Below are 11,662 nucleotides of genomic sequence, written 5' to 3'. Positions count from 1 at the left end.
CTGCAAGAATTAAGCTGGTTTTTTTCATCTGTTCTTCTCTCCGTCGTTGAGCACTTATTTATAGGAATCGACGGATGGCAACACCAGTACCCTTAAAGGAATTCCCATGTTACCTGAAAATAACAGCAATACAGCGACTGCAAACAATCCAGCATGATCAGCCTTCACCTTGTCCACAGCGTGGCTGACTCCTCATGGCTGTTGGACGAGATCCTAAGGCTTGCATGAAAGCCGTTTACTCTGTCGAAATTATATTCGTATACAGTTGGAATGAATAAAGTGACTGTTGAGCCATTTTTCTTTTATAAAAGTGGAGTGTTTATTCTGAATGCAGGGGCAAATAAAAATGTTGAGGCTTTTTAGACAAATTGTTTCTTTTTATATATATATATATATATATATATATATATATATATATATATATATATATATATATATATATATGGAAGAGGCAAAAATGTTCAAGTGGGTGGGAAACTTATCAGAGTAACTAGAAGTGATTTGGACTTGTGGAGAGAATGCAATGATTTTATGATTAGAAGTAGCCTACTGATCGGAAGAAGGAGAGGCGAAGGCAAGCAAGCGCTGCACAGGTTTCGTTCCAAGAGCAGAGACCAGCGGGAAGGCAACCTTATGCCCTTTTCCCTCCCAGACCCAAATAAACATTACAAAGAAAAGGGAAGGAAGGAATGAAGTTCATAACCATAAAGGAAGAAAGGATTTCAGTCAGTAAATACGGAAGTATGTAGAGAATTCCAGAATTTGGCAATTGTAGGACCAAAAAAGCTACTGAATCGTGCAAACGTGAGCGGGTTACTGACTTCCACATTGTTAATGTGAGAATACATGGCCTGACAGGTCTTTCGAGACTGTCTGAGAGGGGAGGGAATATTCCCTTTGAAACAACAAATCAGTGACCGAAATAATACCCATAAAAAAAGGATGGAAGTCAGCCGGCGTCTGGGGGGGAAGAGGACTGAAAGATAATATAAGAGTGGGATCACAGAAGAAGCGGGTCACCTTAGAATTCCCGCTGCCAAAGACCGGATTTACAGGAGGTCCAGCACAAGGCAAAACCCGTCCTCAATACACAGATTGCAAGTGCGGAGGCGAATAGCGTACTAAGTGGCTCGACTTGCTAAACCTGGGTCTTTTATGCACTTTTATGTACAACTCGTCTACCCTAAGGTTGCTGAAAATTTCCATTTAAAGGTCATACCTGAATCAGCAATTGAAGTCAACATTTTTCCCTCCTTCTAGAGAACCGCCCACTTTTAGGGAAAACAACTTATAGGTATATATATATATATATATATATATATATATATATATATATATATATATATATATATATATATATATATATATATATATATATATAAATATATATATATATATATATATACACTATAAAGTATATATTATATATATATATATATATATATATATATATATATATATATATATATATATATATATATATATATATACTGCACTATAAGTTTTACGTTCGAACTAATTTCTACTACTCCGTTAAAATTTTGTGCGGTTTGCCGTTTCTGATTCATTTGTTTTCATGTCTTCTGTATAACTGTCAGCCGCAAATATTAAGCTTCTCTCTCTCTCTCTCTCTCTCTCTCTCTCTCTCTCTCTCTGTGTGTGTGTGTGTGTGTGTGTGTGTGTGTGTGTAATAAACAGCATGAATAGGGACAGGAAAAATGTAAAAAAAAATGATATGATGGACACTTCAACACTGACATTTTACTTCCAAACCGAACGAATGGCCAAATAAATGACAAATAGCAAAGAAAGTTCAGTAACAGTCTGAATGAGTAATTGCTAACGAGAGTAATAAATAAGGATGAAATAGGTCTCCCCTCCAGTCCAGCTTTGGGTTAGAAGAAGAAATCTTCGGCCACCAAAGATGTGCCTCACAGCTCGGCCATCCATTTGCATCTTCCTTTTTTCATGCTCACATCACACTCCAGACTACGCACCGTAATCTCCAGCACTTCTTCAACCAAAATGAGAGGGTAAAAACCACCGTAACTTCCCCATTATGCTTCCTCCATTCCCATGATTAATGGCTGTTCCGCAAGTATAACGATCTGCAACAGTTTTCTCAAGAACCGCATTCTGGAGATAGGTAAGGAAGACGTTATTCCGGATACGGTCTAGACAGTAGCTACTGTAATGGGCAAAAGATTAATTTGTACTGAAGAATTCCAATGATTTTTGTAACGGACAGTGGTTATTTTGGAAATTATGCATATCAGCGCTATTCACTAAGATGATGATGATAATAATCATGAGACAAATTGCGGATATAAATGCTTGTTGGTCAACTTGTGTTCATTTAGAATCCGAATGCGACTGATACCAATTTACTATTATCCCAGCTGTTACATCCTGGTATTTTAATAATTTACTTACATTTTTATCCTTCTGTTAATACATTCATTTATTTTTCTTTTCTAATAACTGATCTTTTCTTTACAGTATTTTTTATTACCTTCTTTAAAAGCTTGAATTTCAAGTCAATGGCCCCTGTGGGCTTGTCCCATATGAATATGATTCATGTTCTGAATAATAATAATAATAATAATAATAATAATAATAATAATAATAATAATAATAATAATAATAATAATAATAATAATACAGTTAGGGTTACCGTTCTTTATGCAGTTTTATTTGCAAGTTGTTGGGAAACTGAATGACACTTCTAGCAAGTGAAGTTAATATGAATAATCTTTACTGTCTGACATTGTCTTGTTAACGTTAGACACATTCAGGATTGATAATCCCCGTTTTTTTTCAGGTATGACAAGGCCTCTGAAGCCCTGAGCAACTATATTGTAGATGAACCATCTCTCTCTCTCTCTCAGCTTTACTGAAATGCTTTTCAATTTTTTTTTTCAAGCTATGAATGAGGGTGTACTTCTCAAAAAAACAAAAATGAAAACGAAAGAAAAACATACTTGAATTCGTGTAGGTGAATCATAACATATGTTTAGTGTGTCATGTCGTTGGAAGTTGATATTTTGACAAATTTTTTCCGATTAAATTCATCATTTTAGGAAGAATCGCGAAACACCAGTGTTGACCTAGGATCTAGGATGGGTCAACTGAAGGGACGTCAGACATGGCCTTAACCCCCTTGTTTCTTCACGCGAAAGCTTGGATTTCTTCCAGTGTATATTTTATGTTGTTATTACTGTTACATACATGCGCCCTTTTCTGAACCATTTTCTTGAGGAAAATGCATTCACACACGCAGACGCACATATGCACATATGTATATGTGTATATATTATGTGTGTGCGCGTGTGCATGTAATTATTGAACAAGGATTTTATATGGTAAATATATATATTTATGACTGGTGAAGGGAGACCCTTAAATATCTATTATTATTATTATTATTATTATTATTATTATTATTATTATTATTATTTTTATTATTATTATTAGTCATAAAAAAACGAAATGTTATTATATTATATGATTTGCTAAAATGTTCTTGATCCATAGGGGTTTTATACGGCAAATATTAGAATACAGAACGAAAACAGCACTAACCGAACGCACACACGCACACTTATGGAACAAAAACATTTTAGTAAATCACTTTTCTTTAACTCACTATAAAAGTTTGACCAGAATATAATAACATTTCTTTTTTTTTTATTTTTCATGACTACTACGTACTACTACTACTACTACTACTACTACTACTAATAATAATAATAATAATAATAATAATAATAGATATTTAAGGGTCTCCCTTCACCAGTGATAAAAACTAGATAAATAAGGATGAGCTGCTTTCCCCTAACGATGTGGTAATGTCAAAATGAGGCCAAAGAATCACACGAGCGAGTGAAGTCTCGACATTTGGAAAACTGTTTTCATCCAAGACGAGTCTTGCGCATCATCCGGTGATTTATAGCTTTCAACATCAATTTAAACTAGGTTATGTAGCAATAGCTAATTTCGTCTGAATTAGATTGAATTTCATCAGAATCATTTCCTGATTTTGAAGAAGTTTCGTGGTCAGACATTCAGAACAGTGTAAACAAGGTCAGACCTTGTAGAGAAGCTGGGTACTTTGAAATACTTTTGTTTAAAGGAGCCTCAATATGAAATATGAAAGTTTTTCTTGTGAGAGACAACCAGAAACTATCTTTATCCCTGTATATTTACATCACAATAAATATTTTAGAAATGATAAGAATATTGATAAGAATAATAAGCTTTGGCTAAATTATTACATAACACCGTTGTTGTAAGATTATTAGCTCAACTGAACATCTCTCTCTGTCTCTCATTAAATTAGTAAATGACCTCACGACAAGACGCAATATCCGTAGGGCGAAACGTTGCCTGGGAGAAGTCATGTCACCCGACCGTCCATGGTTAACAACATCGGGTTCCAAGTCAGTCATTCTCTGAGAGGGAAGTACAGTGGTCATACGCTCTCCCGAATGAAGTCCGTCCGGAGTAATGTTTCTTGGTTGAACGAGTTCAAGCTCTATAGTTTGAGGTGAAGCCGTAACTTTAGGCCTTTCCTTTTTTTTTTTTTTAGATTTGTTTAATGAAGGTTTTTAGAAGATTTATGACAAATTGATATTGAAATGAAGTATAAAACTGAATCTTTTGACGTCAGATTTTTCAATCAGAAATATATTCGCCCATTCTTTATCTATCATTTTCTCCTTTCCCATTCACAGATATGTTAAGCTTTGAGGAAGTTTATGGTCTGGGTTCAAAATGCATTGCTAGCATGGACACATCGTGCTTGCGCTCTAGTCAGTTTGCAGATTAGAGGGGGTACGTTTTATTTTTTCCTTTCTTCTTTCTTTTCCACCTGATCTTATTTTTGACCTGAGTGGGACTTTCTTCTTTTCCTCTTGCTTTCCTTTCTGATTCGAGTTGCGTGTGTTTTAGAGAGAGAGAGAGAGAGAGAGAGAGAGAGAGAGAGAGAGAGAGAGAGAGAGGAGTTCCAGTTTTTACTAATGACCTTTAAGAATGAAAATCAATATTCGTCTGAAAAGCTTTTTTCAAGCAGATGAAAGTTTGAAAGTCTTAGTTCTGGCCAGTGTGCCGTTAAATAGCCGGTGACTAAATTTCACTCTTTGATAAGTAGGCCTAATGTTGTGTCGCTTTAGGAGTGTCAGTTACCACTCCAGCTTTTGCAAGAACGATGAATCCGCCTAGTAACAAAAGATAACTACTTTTCCGGCATTGAAATTCCCGATAGACGTTCTCTCCACAATTCTTTTGATTCACTGTGGTTAAAAGACAAGAAATGAAGACATATTACTAGAGACTACTCTTGCACCTAATTTAATCTGTAGAGACATCTTTGAGCCATTTCCGTATACTGCCAAAGGACTGCGGTGGCGTTATAATCTCGTTGTCCCGCCAAAGTAAAATTAAATTTTCGGCTGGGTTATTCAAAAAACAATCATTTGAAATCACACTCAGTGCATTAAATCTAAAGCTTAAACACTGTCTAGAGCGAAAAGCATATGTTAATGAAGATGCGTGAAGCTCTGAATGTTTTTTTCTTTTTATTTTTTAGTACGTGCGTTCTCCTTCTGCGACTCTGGCAACGGGATCAAACACAAAGATATTCTCTAGACCTTTGTGGTGTGCGCGTTTCTCTCTCTCTTTTTTTTTTTTTTTTTTTTTTTTTTTGTACGAAATAGACCTCGGGAAGCGGGTTGAGGGGAAACCCCAACTTTGGATAATGGCGGGATCACCTTCAGGTCATGGGGAGTGGAGTGTAGTTTTCTTCCTGGTTTCCACCCAAGGAAGGGCTTTTGAGGTCAAGTGGGTCGCCAAGTCATCTTGAAACTTCCAGCCGCACTCAACCAGCGCCTCGCAATATTTTATTTGTGTATTACCTCATGTCTTTCCCGGAGGGCACGTAGCGCTTAGAAACTGCTATATTCAATGAAAGATACTGCAAGTGAATTCCTTGGAAAATTCTTCTCACGACTATATCTGCACAGAGAACCTACAAAATCAGCGAAAATATATCCAGACTTTCAAAAGGACGAGTTATCTCCTGAAAAGTACAATACATGTAAATTACTGGACTTGCTGTGTCTATTATGGTTATCATTTCCTAAAGACTATGCCAGGTGAGTCATTAAATGACTCACTCATTTTCGTTTACCACATTTTACCAAAGCCTGGCCACACTACGAACAGGCCTCGAATTTTATTTTTATTGAAACATTACTGCTTTTATCAAAATATACCCGATTTAATCTACATGGCTTCATTTTTTTATTTGGAATTCCTTCATTTCATTATGTTAGGGTAATACAATGTGTCACTAGGAATAATAAAATCGATGAATCGAGCCAGTTTGATTAAACTCTCATCTTGTAAGGTAAACTGCTCTGTGAGAAATTGTGAAATATCATGAATTTCATTTCCCGAATAAACTCGTGCTTGGCAGTCCCAAGACAAACTCCATAAGGTTAAGAGTGTTTGCCCTTCTAAGCTTGGCAAGGACGGCATGACATAATAGAATGAGTTCCTGAGAGCTTGAACAAGCCTAAGAAGTATTGCGAAAGATGGGTTTACTCTTTGATAGATACTCATCCTGTATCCCAATTATTCCCCAGTCTTCTTCTATCATTGCTTTTTATCCTTCTTTCATTGTCCTCTTTGTGTGTGTGTGTGAGAGAGAGAGAGAGAGAGAGAGAGAGAGAGAGAGAGAGAGAGAGAGAGAGAGAGAGAGAGAGAGATTTTGTTTCAGAAATGAAGATTTTGTCCTATGCAGAAACAAGAATTGAATAATTGCAAGTTGCAAAGTACTGTCACCGCCATCCTTTTTAATAATGAAATGTGCTTTTACTTTCCTATACGGCGTGAAGAGAATGCTGTTTAACTCATAATGTTGTTCTGATAAAAAAAAAAAAACAATCGAATCTTTCTCGCCACCTTGAGCGAATCCTTGACCTGTGTCAAAAGCGACCTCTAATAGCTTTCGGAAACTCATTGACTAATGCTTAATGACTCAGCTACTTCATTGGCCATGAACCTGAGCCAGGTATTTGCATTTTGAATAATTTACGCCTCTCTCTCTCTCTCTTAGAAACTGTCTTCATTCTCAGACTCCTCAGGGGTTTCTCTTTTTTTGTACACATATTTGAAGGCGGATTTTTTTTTTTTTTTTCATTTTACTTTGTTGTTCTGAAGTATACGTTTTTTATTTTTAGATCGGGAAATACAGAAGTGCATAAATGAAACTCAGCGACTTGTTTGTAACTGAAGTGATCATACTATAAGAAGGCACTTTTAATTCAAAATATTAATAAACTGTTTCTTACCGAAAGTGTTATCTTTTGGATTCCAGCGGTGGTAAGAGGACTTGGCGTGTTATCCATCAAGGTTAAGGACCGGTTTGACTAGAAGAGTAATTAAGGAGAGAAAGGGCGGTGGAGGACGACGAAGAAAGCCTCTGTGGCCTCTCAGACCTTTCTGTGCCCTTCTGTCATCCAGAAAAGACGACCACACAAAGGAGGAGGTAGATTTCATGTGAGAGGTTTTATCTCGAGGCATTCATTGCTTTATTGGCGACTTTGCTAAAGTAAAAAATATTTCTTTGTTCCTTAGACTTATACTCTAGATAAGCGTACCTATGGTTATTAGTTGGGGCTTTCAAATGAGTAAGAAAACGGAAAAATAATTGAACAATTTTTGCAATAAAAAGAAGCAGCTATGTATATACAGTATATATACTGTACATATATATGTGTATATATATACATATATATATATATATATATATATATATATATATATATATATATATATATATATATATATATATATATATATATATATATATATATATATATATGTATACGTATATAAATTATATATACTGTATATATAGCCACTGTCAGTCTTTGCCCTTTTTTCCCTTCCCACGCCCTGTCTCTCGGCCAAACGTCTCTAAGGGACGTGTGAAGAAAAAAGGAAAGTCTTCCTACGTGACCTACTTCGGCCAGAGAGAACGAAGGCTTGTGAATTTTCACTGAACCCAGTTGTGTTTGACGGGAAGGTCACACCCTACTTGAAACACCAACCACCACTTATATAATATATAATGACAAACAAGATCCCATCAGCAGTTGTTCACGCTATCTTTGGACTTTTTTTTTTTTTGGAGAAAAGACTCCTTGGTTCATCCAGGGCATTCTTGAAAGGTTCCACGAAGAGTCAGATACTTACTAAATGTTCCCTTTTCTTTGGTTGTGGATTTTTTTAGCCCTAGGTTCCAATATTTTCAAACGTATGCATATAAATAGACACAAAAGTCCAAACACACACGCACACACACATATATATATACTATATATATATATATATATATATATATATATATATATATATATATATATATATATATATATATATATATATATATATATATATATGTATATGTATGAGTGTGAATTGTCAGTTACACAGATATGACTTTTTATATTCACAAATATGCAGCCGCTAATATTATTTAATATCGAATGCATTACACCTTAACAATCGAATTGTCAAAGACGAATGTTGGTCGCTGTATCTAAACCAAAGGTCCAGGTTCGGATTCACGTCGGATAGGTGCACCTGTCTAGTATCATTTCTTTTGGGTTGGAGTTATTCTGCAGATATTGTGAATCCAGCATCAAATAACATTTGTAGGTAAATATATATATATATATATATATATATATATATATATATATATATATACATATACATATACATACATATACATACATACAATTTGGCGATCACATTTTCTTTCAGTAAAAAATTAGACCTGCTGGCTGTACTAAAAAGTTCTTGTTTCTAATGTAAACTCTGTTGAAATTATTGTGTTTAAGGGTAGCACTATGTGTATTCCAATGCCTTTTCCTAAATGACACCAAAGCTTGCCACATAACATGAGACAAGGTGTAAAGAACACAGTACTCGGGTGAATTTTCATTATTTCGAAAGCGACTAGTGTTTATTTATCTTTGTTTTTATTTTTACCCATTCTTATGTATATCTAAGGGTTTCCGGATCTGATTGCAGTGTGACGCGCAAGTTACAATGATGAAGGAATTGAATAATTTATTTGTAACTTGTACACAATGATCGCCCTGCTTATCAAGCTAAACAGGATTAATGTTATCCGTGAGTACATGCTTTATTTTTCTGTTTCATATTTATTTAGAGCGTGGCTTTTTTAGATCTTGATGATAAGAGATGCTTATTGTCTAAATAAGCCTCCATACTTTTTATTTAGTCTTGTGTTGTATACAACTTTTCTGTAAAAGAACTTGCGTCATTTTGTATGAATATGTGTGCTTTAGTCCTCTGTTTGCCCATTTACGATGTAATGAAGCACTAGCCTTATTCATAATTTTTTTTAGAAAAAAGAAATAGAATAAAACAATTATTTGAGCTTGAGGCGGATACTCTCGAAATTGCCCCTTTTCTGTTTACAATTTGATCAATTATTATTTCTTTTTACCTAACCCGATAGCTAGTGGTGTTAAACAGACAGATGCAGCACTGCATTTCTTAACTGTTCTAGTTGGACAAATAAATTTTATCTGAGAACAATGAGTTTCTATCTTTGAAAAACATTACCCAAGTATTCTGGAAAACTTCCAGCTTCAGTGATGACTTAGAAAGTCAGTGTCAAAAAGATGAATCTTACCTCTCAGGTTCGGCAGTAAAAGTTGGTATGGAATGACGGTAAGCAGGAAAACTCCAATGACTGAGGAACCCAAATCAGAAAGCCTATGCAATATTATGGGCAAACCTAGGCCTCATTTCCTCAAGTAGTGCCGTGTTCTGTTTTTCTACTTCGCTGATGGGACTGTAAATGCAGTCATTACTTTGGTGAAAAAGGAAACTTTCCGTTAGTATTTTCCCATTTTTTCCTCAGAGAAGATTTCTCGTTGAAATCGTGTGATTTATAGGGGTGATGTGTGGATGCAAATAATGTGTAAAAAGAAGAGGAAAATGGGAATTTTAACATTTAATACTCGTCAAAATATTTCTATAACTCTTACATATCGTTGACCTTTTATTATTGATCTCTCTCTCTCTCTCTCTCTCTCTCTCTCTCTCTCTCTCTCTCTCTCTCTCTCTCTCTCTCTCCCCCCCAACCCCAAACCCCCCACCCAGAAACATGTACGCGGACAAAGCATACATCAGTTTCTTGTGTGTACGAGTATTTGAAGTCAATTGAGTTCAGCGCAAACTGCAAACATCACTGGAATGTGATTACTGTTTCAGCCCCAATAAGAGAAAGAGAGATAGAGAGAGAGAGAGAGAGAGAGAGAGAGAGAGGTCACAACTGATGGCTTTCCTCTAAGTAGATTACTTAGTAACCATGTATTCTTCACTTTAAGGATGATTACCACGATTGCCTATTTTCTTAATTCCTTATTCTTTCCTGGCTTTATGGAAGCCAGTGGATGACCATTAATCGCCACCCCCCCAACTTCCCAAAAAAAAAGTATCTGCTTGGCCGGTTTGGTACAAAATATAAAATGAAATATATTAATTTTCTTTGAGCCAGTAATTAACATGTCGACTAAACCTCAGCAACAGGCGTAGCAGAACATATCCCAACATTCAAATATGTGAAGTTGGAAGGTAATGACAAATTAATACCTTAAGGACTGAAACCCCTAAAATGCAGCACTCCGTTTCCTGGATCAATTTTAACCTTTCCTTACATGCAAAATCATACACACTTCCTTATGAACGAATTCTCAAATGCGCTTACCCTGAACCAAGGCGAAGATGACGGCTGCTGTCACGCAGACGATTGCAGTTTTGATTAGAGACATGATCTCTCGATTAGCCTTCTTCTTCTCCCACTGCCGCAAAAGACTTCGTGGCTCTGCCTCTGGCGAGGAGTATGGATGTGTTCACTTGTGTTTCGGCCTGGGAGGCGAAGCAGAGTGGAGAATCGTCTCCGGGAAGTCAACCACGGACGACTGCCAACAACGGACTGTGGAGGATCGTAACGACGCGCCTTATTAGTGTAAGTCGGCATGCTCCGATCTCATGGACATTTCCCAGTGCACTTCGGACGATTTCTTCCCGTTTCATACGAACATTTTTTCTCATTTGAATTCTGTACTATTTTCTAAGAGGGAAATTTAGAAGAGAAAACTGTTCACGTCCTCGGAAACTGTTTTGTCAGTCTTGAGATGCTTGCGCTTCAATCTCTCACGTTGCAGACTAACTTTACAAATATTAGTTACTGCTTCAAAAGACGACCCCTCCTGAAACTCATTTGATAAATAAAAGCAAGGATCGGGCAAAAAAAGCGACCCCCAGATGTAGACTCGATGGCTGACAAAGGTGTGGTTCCGAGAAGTCGCCCACTGCCCTCTCAACATCCGGGAATGTCTTCTGAACGGTACTTGAATATCCTGATGCGTCAGCCGCTCTTATCACTTCGCGGATATTTATTTTTTAAGAGTAATGCTGTAGACGCTTGGCTTTTTGGTACAGTTGATTCGACAGCTGGCTGCAAACATCTTTCTGCCCGGCGGTTGAGGCAAAGTGAATTTCCCACGAGTCTAAATCGTTAAAAAAAATCCGTGATGGAGACTGATAACCGTTC

The 11,662-nt window shown here is 36.3% G+C and overlaps 1 protein-coding gene across 2 annotated transcripts in view; it reads right to left on the bottom strand.

Moving 5' to 3' along the window:
* The window catches only part of LOC136842607 (lysozyme 2-like), a 22,947-nt gene extending 11,514 nt beyond the window's left edge, over positions 1 to 11,433 (bottom strand). The window contains exon 1 of one of the 2 annotated variants that reach the window (XM_067110194.1): positions 10,814 to 11,433. In XM_067110194.1, the coding sequence (XP_066966295.1) occupies positions 10,814 to 10,877 (64 nt within the window). In that variant the 5' untranslated portion in view covers positions 10,878 to 11,433. The remainder of the gene's footprint in view (positions 1 to 10,813) is intronic. The other variant, XM_067110193.1, reaches the window with a different exon arrangement.
* Positions 11,434 to 11,662: the final 229 nt, after the last annotated feature.

The sequence above is a fragment of the Macrobrachium rosenbergii genome, chromosome 10, assembly GCF_040412425.1.
Source record: "Macrobrachium rosenbergii isolate ZJJX-2024 chromosome 10, ASM4041242v1, whole genome shotgun sequence".
NCBI classification, from domain to species: Eukaryota; Metazoa; Arthropoda; class Malacostraca; order Decapoda; family Palaemonidae; genus Macrobrachium; species Macrobrachium rosenbergii.
This window is presented reverse-complemented; position numbering and strand designations above follow the sequence as displayed.